The sequence below is a fragment of the Etheostoma spectabile genome, chromosome 17, assembly GCF_008692095.1.
Source record: "Etheostoma spectabile isolate EspeVRDwgs_2016 chromosome 17, UIUC_Espe_1.0, whole genome shotgun sequence".
NCBI classification, from domain to species: Eukaryota; Metazoa; Chordata; class Actinopteri; order Perciformes; family Percidae; genus Etheostoma; species Etheostoma spectabile.
Genome location: NC_045749.1, coordinates 11,613,026 through 11,634,056, shown reverse-complemented (window position 1 = coordinate 11,634,056; position 21,031 = coordinate 11,613,026). Strand labels below are relative to the sequence as shown.

The 21,031-nt window shown below is 40.4% G+C and overlaps 3 protein-coding genes across 4 annotated transcripts in view; all 3 read right to left on the bottom strand.

Annotated features, from left to right (window-relative positions):
• Positions 1 to 1,312, bottom strand: part of hif1an (hypoxia inducible factor 1 subunit alpha inhibitor) — a 9,049-nt gene extending 7,737 nt beyond the window's left edge. Inside the window, exon 1 of one of the 2 annotated variants that reach the window (XM_032542057.1) lies at positions 1,193 to 1,312. Coding sequence is in view for 1 of the 2 variants with exons in the window: in XM_032542056.1 (XP_032397947.1) it covers positions 887 to 1,066 (180 nt within the window). In the remaining variant the exon portion in view is untranslated. Of the gene's footprint in view, positions 1 to 886 lie in introns of both variants that reach the window. The other variant, XM_032542056.1, reaches the window with a different exon arrangement.
• Positions 1,313 to 8,221: 6,909 nt separating this feature from the next.
• Positions 8,222 to 13,960, bottom strand: wnt8b (wingless-type MMTV integration site family, member 8b). Its single transcript, XM_032542054.1, has 6 exons — positions 13,679 to 13,960; positions 12,754 to 12,787; positions 11,706 to 11,844; positions 10,966 to 11,091; positions 10,735 to 10,877; positions 8,222 to 9,523 (listed from the first exon to the last, which is right to left on the bottom strand). The coding sequence occupies exons 1-6, from the start codon at positions 13,747 to 13,749 to the stop codon at positions 8,954 to 8,956; spliced, it is 1,083 nt and encodes a 360-aa protein (XP_032397945.1). The 5' UTR covers positions 13,750 to 13,960; the 3' UTR covers positions 8,222 to 8,953.
• A 2,628-nt stretch (positions 13,961 to 16,588) lies between these two features.
• Positions 16,589 to 21,031, bottom strand: part of scdb (stearoyl-CoA desaturase b) — an 8,203-nt gene continuing 3,760 nt past the window's right edge. The window contains exons 5-6 of the mRNA XM_032542055.1: positions 20,164 to 20,396; positions 16,589 to 18,378 (exon numbers count right to left, since the gene is read on the bottom strand). Coding sequence (XP_032397946.1) covers positions 18,179 to 18,378; positions 20,164 to 20,396 — 433 coding nt within the window. The 3' untranslated portion in view covers positions 16,589 to 18,178. The remainder of the gene's footprint in view (positions 18,379 to 20,163; positions 20,397 to 21,031) is intronic.

The following is a 21,031-nucleotide window of genomic DNA, read 5'->3' as shown; positions in this document are numbered from 1 at the left end:
AAAAAAAAAAAAGCCATGCCGCTGACGCCTGCTCATCAGGTTTATGTAAGACAAAGAAGCTTGTCCACTGCTTCCAAAGACAAATACCACTCAGAAATGTAAATGTATCACCCATGCAGTAGGTTAGTACTGCCTTAATCCCAGTGCCTGTACAGTAGGACCAACATTTCAGTTAAAGTAGTATAAACTTACAGTTGTTTCATTAAAAAGCTGAAAGGGAGAAATCCACAATAAATCACATACAGTACAAAAACTGCTGCTGACTGCTCTTTATAGTTTATGTTGCATTTCTGAGTAAGCCACAATATTAGCAGGTGTTTCCATCCAGATGTCAAAGGCAAACTACCTGAGGTTGATCGTTGATTGGATTACCCTAAAACATTAATCCCAATGGGTTTTGCAGTTTCATGCTGTCATTCCCAAAACTACAATGACAGCAAGCAAAGTCATACTTATACAAAACATTTACAATTAGGGTATTATATTGTAAATATAATCAAATGTAAAAAAATATATAAAAATAAAAAAATGCAAATTACAAATTGAGTTAGTTGCCTTATATAATTAGGCTACATGTTTTATTACATTTCCCTCGGGGTGACTTAACGTTATGATTAAATCCGTAATTCAAAACCAGGCTAAGAAATAAATCTTTACAACATGATTTGCAGTTCACTTTCACTGCCTCTCAATACATTAATAAGATGATGAACACTAATGACTAAATATAATATAATGAGTAAAGTGTTATCGAGACAGGGTTTGTGGTGCAGGTCTAACGTTTTCTTTGTAACGTTAGCTAGGTTCTTGCTATGAAAAGGTCTGAGATTTCATAGGACGGCGTATGGGATGTTTACGTTAAAGTTTCAGCAAGCAAACGGTTTACCTCGTTGCTTATTAACATCTCTGCTCTGGGGTCCGTATGAGACAGTCTCGGAATGGGCTTGGTTGGGAAAGAATATTTTCGGAGCTGAGACTCATCCCAGCCCCAGTTCGGGACGCCAGTAACAGCAGCGCCGCCTTCGTTTGCCGACGTATCAGCCTCCACAACGGTCGCCGCTGCCATGGTCGCCGACGAGCGATGAAACAACCAAACGCTTGCTTTTCTTCCGTACTCTCCGTGCTAGGCTAAATAGTCAGCCGCGGGACTATGGACGTTTTCATATAAGATTCCCCATTCACAGTGATATACCTTCCTGCATGAGCCCGTCTCCGGGTCGGCTCTGTTCCGTGTGGAGGTTGTGTTTACAGCCAGAAAACAAACGACACAAAGGGAAGAGGAAGAGAAGGGAAACACGTCGATAGCTGTATGCCCAGGATACTGCCCAGCGACACCTAGTGCATTGGGTGACTAGAAGGCTCACACAATGACTATTGGCCTTAACCACTAGATGACGCTATTGCACTTCTTCTTCTTCTTCTTTCTCGCAGTTTTTCAGGAAATCATGGTCATGCACCATCATAACTGATACATTTAAAGTCATAACATGCACAGTCTTTAAATCTAAGTTAGTCTGTTATTATATTTTCTCAATTCAAAATAAATCATTAGGCCAATGTGAACTTTTCTCGAGTACTTCATTTCAGAGGGAAATATTGTACTTTTCACCCCACTACATTTATCTTACATCAATAGTCTTTGCAGATTTTTTGTATACTAAACATATGATCATCTTTTAAAATATTAGGTATTGTTAGAGAGTAAAATGCCCAGCAGTAGTCTGTATTATGTAGTTGAAATCGGCTCCAATTAGCAACATTAAAATGCTGCTGGCATGTCTGCATCAATGATAACAATATAATGTAACACACAAAACAGTACAATACACATACTACTCTGAAACTGGCCATTCTACATAATAGGTACTTTTACTTTTGATACTTTACTTAGCTAATAATTCCTTTTTTAATTTTACAACGGAACATTTTGAATGAAAGACTTTTACTTGTACCTTGAGTATTTTACACAGTGGCATAGGTATTAGTTGTTTTACTTAAGTATTGATTGAGGAAGTATAGGAAGTACTCTAAGCTTAAGTAACAGTTTAGAGCAGCCTACTTCCTCAACAACATGCCACTTTGGTCCCTGGTTGATCTCAAAGCCCTGCAGTTCCATCACTGCCTTTGGATGAAAAGACATCCCTTGTGGCAAATTCAACACTGCTGTGTAGAAAAAAGAGTAATTGGCAGGAGAATACAATAAGTGCTTATTTCAAAGTCAGAATGACTGAAAAGATCAAACCATCTACAGTTCTAGGGAACATTACATTGCACTCTGAATGAGCATACGCTGCATGCAGGGGTTAAAATTATGTCAAATTAATCATTCATTATTGTACTTATCTTGCACTTCGCTTAAGTATTTTCATCCTTTTTTGTGATCACGTTTTTTTAATATTTAAGGAGCCAAACAAAAGTGCAAAACATTGGTCCAAATAACAACATAAAGAAAAGTACATTACACACACAGAAGAAGGCACAGCGCGCCTTTTCCACAATCCTTCCTTGCGATCAAATGTTTCACTCCAAGACAAAGAGAGGAAATACCAGAAGGAGGGATACACAACAAAAACACAACAGCAATGGCGATGCTTGCAGCTCACAAACAAGACACACAAAAACAGACAGAGACAAACACACACAAAAACAAACAAGAGGCATTGACACAGAGACCGGCACAAGACAAAAGGGGACCAAAAACACACCAACCGAAGTGAAAAGGCCGTAGCACAAATGTATTGCATGGACTTCAAGGATCCAGCAATGCTGAGCCAAGTGTCTAAAGTCCTTCCCGGGGCTCCACCTATGTGAGTTGTGGAGAGCTCCATAAACACAACATCCAGAAAGGTAAGGGTTTGAGTATGAATAGACCTTTAATGAGGTGTTTTCCAACCGGGTGCAATCATTCTCTTGGCTGCTGTAAGCCCAGCAAAACAGCACGTTTTTGAGTTTTAGAGAGCTGGAGTTCTGACAGATCATTCAGAATCAAGACATTAACAGACAGTAACAGGTACATTATCATTAATCAGGACATATATTTTAAATGCAATAATGTTCGAGAACTGACAAACAGGAGAGCAATCATGTGAATATACAGTATGTACCTTGAGCTTTTAGTGGGCAGAAAGTGCATAAAGGACTGTTAATTACCGTCATGTGATGCATTTTCACGGGGGTGAGAGATGTCCTACGAATGAAATTGTAGTGAATCTGCTGATGGTCTGGATTGCGTGATGCTTCTGAAATGTTAGACCACACATCAGGCCAGTCATGATGGTTTCTCAGGCCTAGGTAATCATGTTCACAGATCCTCTCAATGGGAAGGGCAGAGCGGCCAGATATCAACAAGAACTGATAATGCCTTGATACCATACCACAGACTTTTGGTTGTATAGCAAATAACTTGCGGATAGGATGGGTGGGCAGAGCCCACTGCCAGGGGACACCGTATGCCTTGAGTGCTGATCTTAATTGAAGGCCAAAGAAAAAAGAGGAACGTGGTAGATTGACTGCTCTTTGGAAGTCAGAAAGATACAATAATCCAACCTCACTAAAAATTTCTTTTAGACAATGAACCCACCTCTGTTCCCATTGTGGGGCAGTTATTGGCCTCTCACCATTAAGGAGCGCTGTATTGTTGAAAAAGGAGAAAATGTGTGCCAGTTACAAGCCACGTGGCACTGTGTTTCAGCCAATCTCCAAGTATAGATAAGATGAGAGACAATGTGGCCAAAGTGCAGCTGGCACTGTTTGTTGGAGATGTTGGCAAAAAGAACATCATGGAGTGACCAAGGCTCTGTCATAGCACTTTCTGGTACACCAGCAAACAGATACATCTGGGTTAAACCAGGTAAGTAGGGGTCTTGACACAAAGGACCAAGAATAATGTTTAAAGTTGGGAACTGAGAGGCCACCATCTTTTTTCCTCCTCTGCAGAGCAGACATCTTAAGCCGCAGCCCTTTGCCTTTGCCAATAACCAGAAGGAGGGGAGAGAGCATAGAGTTCACAAAATCAATCCTGGGTAAAACATTAATTTTAACCACAGAGATCCGGGCTTGAGTCGAGATGGGGAGACCCATCCTTTTTTTATATGTTTCAAAACGTTGATTAGAGCAACAGAATAGTTATGCTGACCAATGTGGTTTAAGCGAGGGTAAACATCAATGCCTAAATATTTAAACTGCTTAACAATGGGGATGCTATTGCTGGCATTTAAATGAAGCAGTGCAAACTTTGACCAGTTAATTTTAATGCCTGACAATCTTCCATACTCTTCGCATAATGAAAGAAGGTGAGGAAGAGACTGAGATGGGTTTTCTAACATCGTCAACAAATAGCGAGAGGTGATGCTGTGTATTACAAATGCATTGTGGTGACACCATAATCGATTGGTGAATAGCTTGAGCGAGAGGCTGTAGAGAGAGGACAGATAGTGCAGGACTAATGGAGCAGTCTTGGCATGAAGATCTAGAAACTGGAAACAAACAAGAGGAGGTGTGTCCTGTTGAGACTCAGGCCGAGGGGTTAGAATACATAAGTATTTCCATCCTCTGCTACTTTTTACTTCTACTTCATTACATTTTTTTAGGGATATTCTGTATGTTCACTACATTTCACTGCTAAAGTGACAAGTTACTTTTGAAGCATTGTCTTACATCAAACTACCCAAAAATATATGTAGCTGTTGAAATCAGTTCCACCATGCCCAACTACAACATTAAACAACAACAATATAACAATACATACAACAATATAATAGTATAACACTGTGAGGGGTCATTCTGCATACGTACTTTACTTTTGATGCTGTATTTTGTTGATAATACACTTGTAATTTTACTTAATAAAACAATCTAAATACTTTTTCCACCAGTGCTTGTTTGAACCATGCACTGTACAGTAATGTAATTTTTTTTTTTAAATGGATTTCATCAGACAGGTTAATAAGTTGTACCCACTTTCTTTGTCTCTCCCTCTCTCTATGACAAGGTATGGTAATGAAATAACTGAGCAAACACTTTTGAAATCCAAAAACAATATTTAACTAGGTCATCATTGCCTCAGCATCACTGTATTGATCACTGGGTGATCACTCCTCAAGAGATAGCAGTGCACGCTGTACCTTGCACACTGGACTGATCAGCTGATGGAGCCTAGCCCCGTTTCATCAAAGCCATACTGTTGAAATCAAGCACAGCTTATCACTTAGATCATGGTCACTCTGGGTTTTTAACCTTAGTGTGACAGCTTTTTAAAGCCACAGACAGGCAGAGTTGGATCTCCTGACATTTTTGTAAAACCTGATACATCTTGTGTGTTTTCTCTTGATTCAGGCCTCATCAGCAGATTTCCACTGCAGGGACTAGTTTGGGGCTCCCTGGTGGGTTCCCATGCTCTGTTTCCTGTGCAGATCAGTGAGCTGAGCTGAGCTGATCCCCCTGATGCTCCCCTCTCCCCATTCTTTGCAGATAGAGCCAGGAGATTGACCACAATGGTGAGCCTCAAGAAGCTTCCATCTCAATCCAGCTGATAGCAACAAACACATACTCCACTGCAGCAGATGGGCTGCTGTCAAAACAAAGACTCTCTTGAGGTGCTACTGTTACAATGTTACAATGAAACAGTGAACACCATCTGATGTTTCTTGAGTATATAGTTAACACATCGTCACAAAGGTACAACACATGCAACTACAGACGTCACTGAGTTTTGGTTTAGGAGCAAATGGTGGACGTCCCATTCATCAGTGTTGGCTTTCTCTCACATTCCTACTGACCCTCGCCCCTCTAGGTGTTGTAGGTCCAGAACCCCTAACCCGTAAATCCTATTAGTCAAGGATTCTCTGAAGCATTATAAGTCGTTTTCCTGTCTTTCATTAATTGCATTATCACTTGTTACCTGAGATAAATCCTATTTTATTTATGTCACAGTGGTATGTTGCAGAGCCACAAAAGTAATTTAAACATAAAAACATGATTCCACCGCTAACCAACACTCAAAATTTGATAATATTTTCCTGTACTGCCAGTACTGTATAGTAGAAACACATGTACACATTTCTAACAAAGATCTCGGGTGTTCCCACAGAAGTTCAAATTGATTATTCAAGCTTTGTGAGAAAGCATCTGCTTTAAACCCCTCTCTTCCTCTAGTGGTGTCACCGCCACCTCGGGCTCATGTGTTATGCCAAATTGGACATGACAGGTCCAGCTCGAGAGACGGAAGTTTAGGCCCCATGGTCGGAGGTCGTGTCACTCTCTGGGAAGTTATGTGTCATGATTGACATTCTGTGCTGTTTCACGTGATCTGTTTTTTTTTTTTTAGTTCACCTCCCTTCCCTTTTACACATTTGTGTGGTTGTTTATTTGAGAGAATACAATTGACAGAGACTGCTGATGATGAAGACATGTCACATGTTTTTGCATGTCTGCAATTCAGGTTTTTGCCTCAAGTTGTTCATGTGAATCTCATAGCCTACCTTTAGGAGTCCATCATGAACCCACCCATGATTAAAGACAGGAAGAAAAGTAGCAGCAGGTCAAAGGGTAAGTGGGAATTCTGTGCAATATAAGCATCCACTCTTTAAAGCTGAGATGTTTTGCTTCTCTTAGTTGAACCTGCAGTCCAGCACCTGATGTTAGGTCTCCAGGTTAAGCACAGTATTATCTTCATATACTGCCTACTAGACCAATGCCCTCTCTCTCATCTCTTCTGCTGATGCACAACTGATCTTTAATGAAGAAGGGCAAACAGTGTTTCAGGTGTGTCTAACTGCTGTCTCACTCTAAAACAGCCAAACGTGTTTTTCTGTCTGACTTTCCCACACATTAACTGACTGCTGTGTCAGCAGGCATTTCTTTGTGTGATATATTTTTTACATGTGGGTATAAGTCTGCAATTTTCTGCTGATAGTGATTCAATACACAACAGCATGACTCACACACTAAAGCCAAGAAAAAGTCTAAAGAAGGATCAATGCACTCTGAATGCTTAAAAAGTTTAAAGTGGCTTTGTTAAAAGGAATGTCTTGATTATAATTTTGCATTATGCTTAAAATCCTGTGAAGTAACATGCGTGATGTGCCCCTGTTGTACTCCCTGTCACAGTAAATCGCAGAACTTCCCCAGAGCCGCAGGGCAAAAACTTGGTATGCTGGTTTTTTTTTTACTGAGAGGGTTCTGTTGCATGCTAGGCAGAGCAATCCAGGCAACCCACAGGGGTCATCAGAAGAGGGAGGAGTTTTGATTATGATCATTATTTGGTAAATAAGATGTCAACAAGGTGTTTCCTTGACACTTTATTGAGTAAAAGGAGGAAGGTGCAGAAATGAACGCCCCCTTCTCAATGGGACCTCTAATCTCTTCTTTCATGTCCCATCTCGTCTGAAGGGTTTCGGCTTTGGCTGCCATGTGCTAGTCTGCCTGGGCCTGGCACTTCTTACTTGCAGGTGGGGTGAGTATCCTGGCAAGCATGTGTTTATAAAACCCACTTGTTTGGGCACAATACTTGAACTAACTTCTTTTGAGAGAACAGTGTGAATCTGTGCAAAGCCTTTTCCCAAAGTCCTTTAGAAGGCGACAGCCCATTGAGAGTAGTGAAGAAGGGATTACCTTCCTCGACAGTGGTGCATTTCCGAGAGAGCTGATTAGCTCTGCATTCATTGTTAAATTGAGCAAAGGAAGGCCCTAGAGGAGTGAAAGGATCCAAATAGGTGGGCCCAGAAATAAAACAGCCGCAGGAAGCCCTGCACAGGCTACCCAAAGTTTTCCCAACATTTCTTTCCCCCACTCCTAAAGAGGTGCAGCGTGAAAAAGGAGATTAGCATACAAAATTAGAGGCGGGATGATTTTTTAAGGGCAACTTGCCTCATGCCCTCCACCCCCACGGCCCTACTCTGTCTGGACAAAGTTAATTAAACTAGTATTAAACAGTAAAGAAACTTCCAAGCGCTTGGGAGTTAGGGGGCTCTTTGAGGATTACCATGATGAGGGAGAGAATGGGGAGGTATTTGTTGAGACGAAATTGAGAGAGGCGTGATGGAACGAAGAGTACGCTGGAAAGTTCTTGTTGGTTTGCCCCAGAGTATCCTAACCCCAATGTGAACAATGTGAAGAGGAAGGTTGTGTTTACTGCAAACCCTCAGGCATCACTGCCACAAGGAATAAAGAAGGATGAACACTTTCTTCAGGCTCAATGATATATAAGGTTGAAGTGTTTATTATTCTTTCAATACAAAGCAACTAACAATAAAGAACTAAACGAGGCTGTGCAATAAATTAACAATGTACAGTACAAAGTGCTTCATTTTTATATACAATTAAATACATGAAGAGGGCAGCATAGTCAGGGCAAGCCAGTTGAGGGGAAAGCAGACTGTCCCCAAAAATGTCAAAATATTTCCAAATAAATTCAAAGCTTGGCAGTGATGGTTGAAATATATATGAAGATTACTGCTATAGGCTGAAAGTCTTAGGTATTCATGGGAACATAACCAACAGGTTCTCAAAAGTTGTGATTTAAAAAGTCAATTATTCCATTGCTTAACAGTCAGATCATCCATCACTCAAAAACTAATGATTTGTAAAACAATGTTTCCAAAAGATTTACGTGTATGTAAGAAAATAAATAAATCAGAGAATTTTGAAGCAGGAGAAATACTCCTGAAATGCCCAGTGACTTTTCAAAAGGTTTTAAAAAGTATAAAAATATATTTTAAATACATTTATACCAAAATTTCTACAAAGTTGTAAACTTTTCTATAATGTGCCTTTGTGCACATTCCACTTTCTTTAACATCTTTAATAGAAAATAGACAATGAAGATGTTCTGAAAATGTATTTTTGCTAAGCTTTTATCCAAAAGACTATCTGAACATGTACAGAGAGTTGGGGTGTTGACAGGAGCTGAGGCGGTACAAATACAATGACAGCAGGGGAGAAGTGATGAAGATGCTCAGTGCTTCTTCCTCAGTCTGAGGTTCTTCCGGCGGCTACTGGCACTCTCATTCCTTACCCTTTGACCTCCTTTCTTGACACAAAAGTACTTGGTCACTGTCTTCCTGCACTGCTCACACTTCACCGCGCAGCACCAGTGGAATTTACAATTACAGCTCGACACCATCTCAGCTTTGCGCTCCTCCACAGCCAGCCCACACTCTTCGCAAAGCCTCTTGCAGCTCCGTTTCTCCCATTTGCTCAAGTTCTTGCCCTTCTTGAGACACTCACGGCCCTCTGTGCCCGGCAAGCCCAGAGTGCGGTTTTCCAGGCAGTAATCGGGGGAGTCTTCAAGGTGAACCAGCTCTTTACGAGAGATGGAGCTAAAGGTCTCAGCGATGGCCCCCCGGCTGGCCGCGCTGTTACCCGCACCTCGAAGAAGATCCACCTTCAGAGCCCTGTGGTACTTTTCCTTTAAGTAGTTGCCCACCTCCCTGAACTCTGGCAGCTGCAGCCAACAGGTCTGAGTGGTGCAGCTTCCGGACACCCCGTGGCACTTACATGTCCTCTGCATAGTCCCCTTCACAGCCTGGAGACACATAAAGAAACTTTATTATTGTCAAATGTGTTTATAGTGTGATAAATAATGTTATTTTCATTACAAAAAAAAGTCAGAACTAAGAAATTGATTCTGTGGCTGTGAATATGCATTTGCACTTGTATGTATGTGGGTCTATGGAAGTATATGTGTGTAAAAGACAGGATGTCCAGTGTCTCTTGACTGATGTGTTGTCAAATTAACTGATTGTATTCTCAAAGTTTAAAAAAAAGAGATGGAAATACTGAAAGGAAGAAATGATAGCTTCAAGGTCCATTGCTAAGTTTCTTTGTCCTCCTCTGTGTTCCCTGACTTTACCCAACACAAAACAGCTGTTAGTTGAAAAGGGGACCTTTTCTTTGCGCGAGGAGGAGATGAACTTTCTGTTGAGGTGAGGCTGAATCAAAGTTTCACATTGAGTCTTATTGTCCCCCTAGAAGAAATAGGCGTATTTATTTAGCATGTTCATTATCAACATGTTTTCTAGTGTGAGAGGACCCAATGGAGTGTCCCATTGAGTGGAGAAATGAAAAAGGAGTTTTTTCTCTCTCTTTCTATCCCAGTTTTTTTCTGTTACAATGATGCTCCAGGTGCCATGGGGATGCTAGGGCCCAACAGGGGGGAGCAAAGGCATCGTAAACAAAGAGCACTTCAGCTGCACGCCTGTGGTCCCCTCAGACTCCCTCGGGTCCAAACAAAGACCAACATAAATGTGGGATCCTTATTGCAAGAATAAAACTAAACACTTATTTTAAAAAGCAGCATAATACAGAATGCTGTGCAATGTCTGGCTCCCCAGGATCTCTAATTAAGCTTGCACCAGTGATCCTGAGATTCTCAAGTTGAGGTATTGTCATAAGGGGCATTCAGCAGTGATAAATAGGCCCTTCTGGTACACCGAACACACTGTTATTATTGGGGACGAGTGGCACCTCACTTATAGCGATGTGAAAGGGATGCTTGGGTGGCACACTCAGTGTAATTCTGAGCATGAAAAAAAATATTCAAAAGATGCTTTAGACTGGGCAATCAGTTGGAGGGCCAGGAGAGATTCCTAAAATATCAAGCAAGCTACTACCCAGTTGAAATACTGTATGGTTCAAATCAAAGCATTAACATCACAGACTTGTGCTTCATCGTATACCAAGGGCTCCTCTCTCATTGCCAAGTGGATGGCAGTGAATTAAAAGCTCCTACTGTACCTTGCGCCCAGCCTCGTTATTGTGGAGATTCATGGCTGCCCGTGCGTCCTGCCCAGTCTCCAACGCATCAACAAACTGTTTGGAGATGGCCTCGCCAAAGCCGACATTGTCACTGCATCCACCCCAGAGCCAACCATGACCACCTTGAATGACAAAGATTGAATATGAAAAGAACCTGTGCTGTTTGATCAATAGTGAGTGATTATGTACACGTTTGTGTATTTCTCTGACCTCGTTGTCCGTTCCTGCTGTCATCGCAGCCACAGTTGTCAAAGTCTCCGAGACTGCAGTTCCTGGTTAAAGTGTACATGACTCCGGCGGAGCTGATGGCATGAACGAACGCTGTCTCCCGATTTGCTGTCAGCAAAGAGACTCATTAACAAAGTTGTCTCATCACACAGATCCCTCGTAGGTTAGGAATCGTATACTTTCTATGACAATCTCTTAATAAGTTCAATTACCTGCATCTCATGTTACATATGTTGTTCTACTTTTAATTTATAAAACGGCTTTCAAAAAGTGACTTAATTAGTCAACACCCTATAATCTGTTCAGGACCATAAACCAGTTTTAGTGGTATCTACATTTCTAAACTGTGCCTAATTGAGGTGGATTTGGCGTTGCCCAGAGAATCTCAGCATATTGCTTTCATAAGATGCAAATAAAGGCAGTGGTTCTGAGGTACATTGGGAAGTGGATTAGTGTGTTTGTTTTCCCTCTAACAACCGTGCCCAGTGTAACCATCTAAAAGGGTGATGAATGTTTGGACTAAGCAAACATCGCTATTTCACAAAGAGAAGAAGACAACTCCCCTCTAACACAGAATCTTGAAACAGAATCACACCATTTCAAAACACTTTTGAAACATCTTTGGAAAGCCATCAGCCACGTTTCCCATTGAGAGGGGGAAATTCTCTCTCTCAGCCTAGCTGCAGTGCTGAGATGTTTGTGTCTGGGAACTGTGGACTTACCACTGCGCAGGCTGCTGTGTGTGGACAGCTGCAGGGCTCTCTCGGGGCAGTTCCAGCGGTCCCATGCAAACTGATACTTGCACTCCTCTATTCCACTCTGCGCTCCTGCTGCCACACTGCTGGAATAGATCAGGTACGCCTGAGAGAGAAAGGGCCAATATTAAACCCATAGAATAACTCACAGGCACCCCACACCATGCAACAATGACAGCATGATTAAAGAAGTTGAGATAGTTCTGAAACATCTGGCATGGTTTGATACAAAGATATATCCACCATAAAAATTAGCATCATCTTCAGGAAGGATTTACCTGATGCAAAACAATTTAAGAAAATCAAATGTTACATCTAAAAGAAAACTAGTAATATTGATGTAAACCAGTCTCAGTCACTTTTACATTCATATCTTCCTACTAGTGTCAAATGTTTACTATTCAATGTGTCTTGCCACTTTTCTTTTTTCAAGAATTGCAAAGTGCAAAACATATCAACAAGTCCTTAATGTTCCGGAGATTGAGAGTATGTTCATTGTCAGTTTAATGACACAAACAATGTGAACTGATTCAAACATTATTCTCCTTTTTTTAACTCAATCAGCCGCAGTGAATACGCCATTGAGCTCTCCTAAACCAGTACGCTCTGTCCTTGTCTCTCTGCGGCTTGTTCACACTGTGTGAACGATAATATAACTAATATGTCTCAAGTGGCCTTTGGGGAGATGGAGTGCCACCTCTTTCACAGGGGCCTGGCTCACTAATGATGACCACCCACTACAGCCTTCCCTCACCCCTTAAAACATTCAACCCGCAGATACACAGAACCTCTGAATAAGGTCAAGTGTAAAGAGGTGGAGGGGGGGGGGGGGGGGGGGGGGGGCACAAAGGGCCTGGAATATCACTGATGTATCATTAGTGCCATCGTTGCATAGATACAGGTACAAGAGCTTGTCCATAATCTCGAGTTCAGATATCACAGTACAACAAAGAAACCATGCTTCTCTCTTTTGGGAAAAGGACAGGGAGAACAGATCAAAAGAAAGTTGGCTTACCTTGGGTCCAGTCATCAAGAAATTATTCACTGACCTGGAAAAGGAGACAGCTTATTCACTCAGGGAAGCTCAGTGTCCTTCACAAATTCCTCTGATAACATCTCTCATTAGTGCATTTTCTAACACCAGTGGGCATCCAAACCTCAGTGAATAATACTGCTGAAATATTTTTAAAAAGTTTTAAGAAATGTAAGAACTGAGGGCAATTACTGTTATTATCAGTTGATTACTTGGAATTTTGGGTTGCCAGGTTTGTGGAAAATCCCACGTATTCTATTTGAAAAATAGTGCAGTTATAAATGTTGGAAATCCATTCATAATGCTTATCGGTTTGCCATTTTCTAATAAGCCAAGCCATTAAGTCTGCCGTTATAAATGTTACTAAGTCATTAATACATGGCTTTAACTTGTCAAGTCTTTTTTTAGTGTTGATACATTAATGAATGGATCTTGGTCTGCAGCTCTTTTCTAGAAGTAATCAGTCAGATGGTAGAGGGGAGTTTTCACAGCAACCCAAAAATTGTTTATGGATTACAAATGATCTATAATGCATTAGTAAATGACCTTTTCACCATTAATAAAAGCATTAATTGCAACTTACAAATCCTTTATAGAAGTTGCCTTATAAAAAAGTGGAAGCCTACTGGTGAAATAAATGCATTCAAATCCAAAAAGTCCCTAATTTAGGTTCCTTTAGTTCCAATTGCCAAATTCTTCAATGAAAGCTACATAGTGTTGCTTTAAGTGATGGTATGGGTCATTTTATGACTTTTGAATAATACTGTGTACAGCATTCAAACCATTTCATACTGACAGAAATAAATGCTTGTGTTCACTTGCCACAAATGAACTGTTTGGATTGAACATCTTCAGGACACAAAGCTAATCTGCAAAAAAGTGATGTTTCATACTAAATTAAACTCACCAGCAGCAGGACGACCTCATGTGAGCCAGGAGAATGAAAATGTAATAGAAAACCTCCAAATGCATGAACATCCTGACAGGTGAGGGGGTGGCGGTGACTCTGATCCAAAGCCTGCAGACAGTCTAACGATGGAGAGGTGACTGAGCTACCAGCACATGAAACTTCACCAGGGCTTCTGAGATTCAAGGAGGGCGCTCTGAAATGGAGCTCCTCTTGGCCCAACAAGAGATTATCTGCTTAATTAAAGATTTTCCCCCTTCTTTCTCTTTTGGCCAATCAGAAGTATTGCACCAAGGAGAGACTGAAATGATCAAAAGGGCACCCTGGGCCTTCAGGGCTGGGCAACGGTAGGTTCCCTGCCTCCATTCAAGAGCAAATGAAGATCTGTTTAATCCTATAGGAAAAGTGTAACACTGATCCCTTGAATTTCTGCTCACAGAATAAAGTTTATTTAAGCTATCTAACACACATCTGATTGTCAGGGATTAGTGGAAGAGTCCTCTGAATTGTGTTTGTTCTTGAGGAAGTCACTCGTGATTTAACAAAAATGATCCAATCAATGTTTATTATCACCCTGAAAGACAAGGACTATTACTCACACGGAAGACGACTCAAAAGTAGCCTACCATCTTAACCATTAGATTTTCATCATTTGCGCATTGGCCTACGGTCACAGAATTGGATGTCACGATATTTCGTCAGTATTTAGGACACCTGCGAATATTAAATGACAAAACGTATTGTCTAGTTTTCTGTGATTTGAAAACGTCGCTGATACACTTGTGGTCATAATAAGGAATCAATGGTCACGTTAATAGTTATTCTATGTTTCGTGATGAGTTTCCGTCTTCACTTCATTGAGGCTTGGCCTATTGGATGTTTTCATTTGTATGTAGTTTGTTATTTTCACGTTTTCCTGCAATTTCAATCATGACATTTATTTATTAAGATGGAAAAGATAAATTCTCCGTGTGTTGATCCCCCCCCCCCCCCCCCCCCCCCCCCCCCCCCCAACAAAGGTGGATTGAACAGAGTGACGGCCTGGCCATTGATCAGATATGGGACATTAGCATCACTAATCCAGACGGTCCCTACTGCACTGCATGGAGGGTTATTCCCCAATAACCTTGTCTGACCCGTAGGACCCTTTCCTTAGGCACAGGCTGCCCTTTAGCAATCTTCTTTAGTGCAAATTAGGATTAGAGAAAAAGTGATTTGGAGTGGAAGGGGGAGACTTCTGAGGGATGTTTTTGGATTAAGATTTAAAGAGGAATAACAAGTCAAATGAGACAACAGCAGGATCCATTCTTTTGTTTTAGCATTTTTAATACATTATAATTCATTTACATAATGCATCACCAAAAACGCACAGTTAAGCCTAGTATAGGCTAGTATAGGAGCAAGGTGTTAGCAAACTTCCGTAATTCTTTCTAAATGTGAAATATAGCGGCACTTTTAGCTTTTGCACAATCATTTGAACAAATAGAAATGTGAGTTTGATTGGAGATAGCTTAATGGAGATTAAAAACCTCGTATAACATAATATCTTTAACATCTGCGTGCATTAGGCCAACATTATTTTTCTGAATCATTTCATGTCTACTAAATTGAGACATCAAATGCCGTGAAAAGCATCATTATATTAGTTAACAACTCATGCATGTTGCACGAGTCTGCAAGAACCGAGCTGAAAGTGCCTGACTGTCCCCACTGAGGTGACTGAGCTCGGGCTGGCAGTGGGACAAAACAGCGAGGTGTTACATGCCGTGAAGAGGATGGCCTGACAATCAGCAGCCAATGGACAGAGGGCTGATGTCACTGTTCGGGCACTAGAGATCAGCAGTGGTGGGACCGCTTTCAGTACATTTGGACTGGTGGCTACACACAACTGTATGATTTTCTGCCAAAAACCACCAACTGCAACAAGCACATTGCACTGCTTTTACACAAAGCAGATGGGAGTGTTTGCAGTTTCTTTGACTTGCCATAAAGACATTGACCAGCAGAGGGAGCACGTTCACAGATGCTTCAAATTGTTCAAATATGTTGTTGATAGGGTATTCTCTTTTTTTTTTTCTCAGATAATCAGGCAGTCTCAGTCCGCATGAGTGGACGCATAAAGCTGCTAATCATTGAGCACTGTCTGTATTTACAGAAGTCTGTCCTCCAGGAATGTTAAAACAATATCTGCAGCTATTTAAAATATGTATGGTGGTGTCATAAGTGCAGCGACTTTACAACAATGTTAGATGCGTGTGAGACAAGTGAGCCACGCATGAACAGCGGAGGTAGATGCCCATCAGTACAGGCATGTAGACAGGAGACAAGGCTATCAATTAACAAGTACATGTCCAAAAACAGTAGCAGCAAGACAAAGATAAAATCAGTCAGAGATGTTTAACCCTTGTTGGACCAACTCATGGGATCAGTATAGAAAAGTACATTGTGTAGACAGACAGTCAAAAAAGATCTAAAGGTTAGTGAAAGAAATTAAATACCATACGCCACTTTATACTGCACTAGGGGAATGTATGTAAAATAATACCCCATTGAAAACAGCTTCTACGTGATAAATTTACATACAAGTGCATGTGCTTGTAGGACATTTCACATATGAAATATATTTGCATTTTGAAGATATTTTAGCTCAGAGTGCAGTTTGTCAACATAGGTTTCATTTATAATAACCTACATTTTCCATTTAATAACTAAGCACCACAGTTGTTCATTTTTGACAGTGACTTGTGTTTTATTCCTTATGGCACACATTGCAAAGCACTTTGTGGCTTTAAATAGTTCTTTAAAGTATAGTTAATGTATTAAATTTAATAGTTTATCATCATTCAGTAGTGGTTGTTGTTGTTGTTATGTAGTATCCATAAGTCACTGATAAAGAATGTAACGGAAATCGTATGACCATATTTTTTATTCAGTATACGATTAAGGAGTTTTACAGAATTCCAACAAAAACAGCATGGCATATTTTCACAAGTAGAAAATTTGGTTTAATAACGGTACATACAATGGGCAAAAACATTTTAAAAAAAAATGTGCCATTTTTTTAAGGCATTTAAACTGCGAGCAGTTAACACTGTAAAAAAGTGTTGCTCTGTAAAAGAGAAAGTGTGACAAATATAACTATATTATATTTATGGATATAACAACTTTGGATCTTGTTTTTGAGCAAAGTATTTGTTTGGTTACAGAAAAGTTAAACCATAGTAACTCATCATATATATATGATTTGTTGAATGGTCCCACGTTTTTACTATGTTTTACTTTGTGGGATTTGTTGAATGGTCCCACGTTTTCGCTATGAATAAAAAAGGTATTTTAATTTTTGAAGTGTTCCCTTAAAAACAAAACAGACACAGAACAACTGTGACAGAAAATGTAAGCCCCAATTTATTTCCATTGCTTGCACTTTAAATTTTTTTTATTTTATTTTTTAAATTAGGTGTGCAACCCTCATAAGGCATTTGGGCAATAGTCCTGACATGTTTCAATAATATCACACAGCACATTAGGAAAATGCACCTCAACTCATGACTTATGGCCCAGGGAGTGGGAGACATTATCTCTGAATTTATTTCAAATTAAATGAAAATAATTATCTTTTCAGATACAGTGAGAAGTCTGGTTCTGTTTCAGTCTGAAGCGGCATCACTACTAAAAAAAACAAAACAAAAAAAAGTATAGACTGAGTTACACCAAAGAGCCAAATCCTTATTTAGAACCCCTCTTATACAGGTGGAGACCGTGGGTTTAAAAGTATAACACATCGGAACTGTATTATTCACCCAGAATTCCTCTGGTATGGTAAATGGGTACAGCTCAACAGAGTGTTGACTGTCTTTTTGTTGGCCTTGAACACAGCAGCTATTGGTTTAGTGAGACTACCATCTTACCAAAAATAAAGAAAACCGTAGTTTAAAATTGACAAACAATAATCAAGCTGAAACTCTACTCCCTGTGGAAAGAGACAAAGCACTACCGACAGAAGTTAGAGCGAAAGCCCTCTATACTGCCTGTAGAGAAACCTCACTGTTAGGGGTTTCAATAAAGCTTCCAAATACTATTAATAAATAGCACATTAACAAATAAACACAGTAAATTAATCTGTAATTACTGTTTTTACAGACTGCTCACATAGACTTGTTTAGTTTTCTTACTGCTACCAAATTGAGTTAAATTCCAGTTAGCCTGTTTTATTCTCTTTCTGCCCGTTTTATGTACTATGGTGAAAAAGCTGTGCTTGCACATGTAGCCAAGTCATGTGGCCGTGGCTAATAGTTGGTGAGGATGCTTCAAAACTTAAGAGACCCACACAATTTATGGAAAGGTTGACAACTCTTTAAAGCCAATATTAGTCTCAGGAGGAGGTTTAACTTATAAATCAGAAGAATATTCAGATCCACTGAAATGCTGCTATACTTGTTGCTACACTCTGTCTTGGTTTGACACGTCGGTGTCTGTTGCAGAGTTTGTAGCTAGTGTGACTTAGCCACTTTTGTAGCTTTTGTCACCCGTTCGCTGAATGCGAGCGGTGATAACTTCCTTCGACACCCTCTTGGGGTCCTTGGCCAAACCCAGGAAGCACATGGTGTCTATAAAGAGAGTGGTGAGATTGAGCTTGATGCCAAACTCACTCGTGGCGTAGTCAAAGGGGAATGTGTGATGGTAGTTGTGAAAGCCTTCCCCTGAAAACCAAAAAGAAAGACTTGAGTGTTACTTGAATGAAGAGATGCATGCAACAAAATCATATGGGTAATTTCCACTCATTGGAACACATCACAGGATTGTGGCACAGTGACAAACAGATATTGGCAGCATGTGACTGACAATGTGATTCAATGCTAAGCAAATTAGGGACTTGAAAGATAAATCTTAGAGGCCAACTATCATATATTGTAATTTACAAGCTACTACGTACCAAGCAGGGCCTGAAATTAATATCCAACCACCTGCCAAATGTGGGTGAATTTTGTAATTGGTGGGTAACACTATCAATTTACCTGCCACATTGGCAGGTAGCCAATGAGAATTGAGTGATTCAGATGCGCAACTATTGGTAAGCAGGGTTAGCAGTTGCATACGGGCCCGGACCAAATCAGGTGCCCGCAACACTGTAAGACATTTATTGACAGCAGGGGCCCCCCTATCGCATTCTCATTACTCGTGAGAAGTTAAAGTCCAATAAGTACTTTATCAAACTGTATGAATATGTCCCAGCCCAGGATAGGAAATTATGGCTTTATGCTGGATTATCAAGGCGGGCCCCCCCCTACTACAGCACGTGATGACGGCGCAATGTCCACGAGTAGGCTACCATGAATAGGACAGGATGGGATCATAGAGACACAGCAATTCCTGTTTTTCACCTTTATGCGGCAAAAAACAAAACAAAACAAAAACAAAACAAAAAAAACTGGCTGGTAAAAAGTGACTGTGGCGGGGGGGGGGGGCTATCAGATGAGCTAAATTAGTCTTTGTAATTATGTCGCTGTTGGGTTGTCATGGTAACTGCACAAGCATGCCCACAGCCATAGGAGATACAACACCTACAAATCTCATGGGACATTGCAGTAGAAAACATTTGAACAACAAGCTTAAAATGATGAAGCACACACACACACGTTATAATGCTGTTAACGTTACAGGATGGACTCTTCAGAACGGGTTGGATAAATTTAGAATGTGTCCGTCAGTCACGCCTCTGGTACCCAGTAGGAAACAAGAGACTCCTTTGTGTTGATCAGCAGAAAACTTTCAAAAGTGAACTTAAGTGGAAAATGCTTTACTACTTCATGTACTATGGATGTGCTACAGCTGCTTACGAACAAGAGGGGGAAAAAAAAGAGAAAAAAAAAGGGGAGAACGGACATCTGATCGATTGTAATTGTTTCCAATATATTTTTTGATTTGCTCTCACAGTTTCAAGCAAATTAGGTGAAGTACAACAGAAAAAGCAATCTTGCCTTAAACTTGGTAGATAAATAAAATGTTGCCGACAATGTTACTTCTTTTAAGACTGCATGGGAAGTTGAAAGCAAAGAAAGCATGCGAGAATAGTGCATTCTTGTGCAATCACTAGTTAGCTTGCGATTTGTTGTTTGGCAGATAACAATGCTCAGTACTGTTTGCAGTATCACACCCCGTGGTGTCAGCCACCACAAATACAGTTTTCTTGACTTGTGGGAAACAACCCATACAGTAGTGTTTAACTCTAAAGAATGACTAAAAATAAACATCAGCCGTTGGATTGGCTCACTGTCCCATCTACAGATGCCAGACTGAATCAGCATTCAGAGAGCTCCCACCGCGGTTGACAAGACAAGCTTTCAACAAGTGATAAAAAGATCATTCAAAAATATATCAGGCAGATAAAGACACTAAAACACAAAATGCTTAGGCAGTCATAATACAGTACAGGCACATTACTGTAGGACAAATAATAGTGAATATTGTACATGCAGTGTCCTTACCTATGGCACTGAAAGCAACAAGTGGGTTCTCCCTCGGGTTTATGGTCTTGTCATAAGGCCTGTTGCCCCAAAGATGCGCAGCGCTGTTGACCAGCCAGGTGGCATTGAGCATCACGGTGTATCTCAGGAGGCCAGGGACAAAGTATGCCACGGTCAAGGATTCCCCCCAGAAATACCAGGGTACCAACGTGGGCATGAGGAAGCAAAGGAGGATCACAGAGAGCTTGTAGTATCTGAAATTAAAGAACAAATTGTATCTCACACAGATCCATTCTCATTTGGCCATAAATCAATCTGAGGCTAAATGAAATAAACGTGATTTTGAAATATTGTAAATTGTCTTTTTAGATTAAACTGACATTTAATCAATTTTCAAAACAAAAAAAAAAAATCTACAACACACACATGAGATGCAATATTGCTTTTCCTGCCCATATAAACAATGTTATTACTCAGAGTAAAGGGCCTCATATCTAATCATACATTGTACAGAGGGCAATTATATAAAAAAAAAAAAAGAAAAAAAAACGAGATGATTAACCCACTTTGCCTAACAGCAGAAGTGATAATCTGAGACTGTGTCCAAAAGAGTAGATAATGCTGACACACTTGACACTACGGATGCAATCTATGATTTGATCCCTGGTCCAAAAAGCATCTTTTATCAGTAGATCATGGATATAAAGTGTTATAATGGTCAATATAACCCAGACGACAACATACTATACAGCTTGCACCAAAGGGGAAATTCCTTCTAACAACAACACTAAATAAACCCTGCAAATGCATTTATATTTATCTACCTGCATTAGCAATGTATTCAGTGGCAACATTCAGCACTAATGCAGGAAGTAGTGTTATATTCATG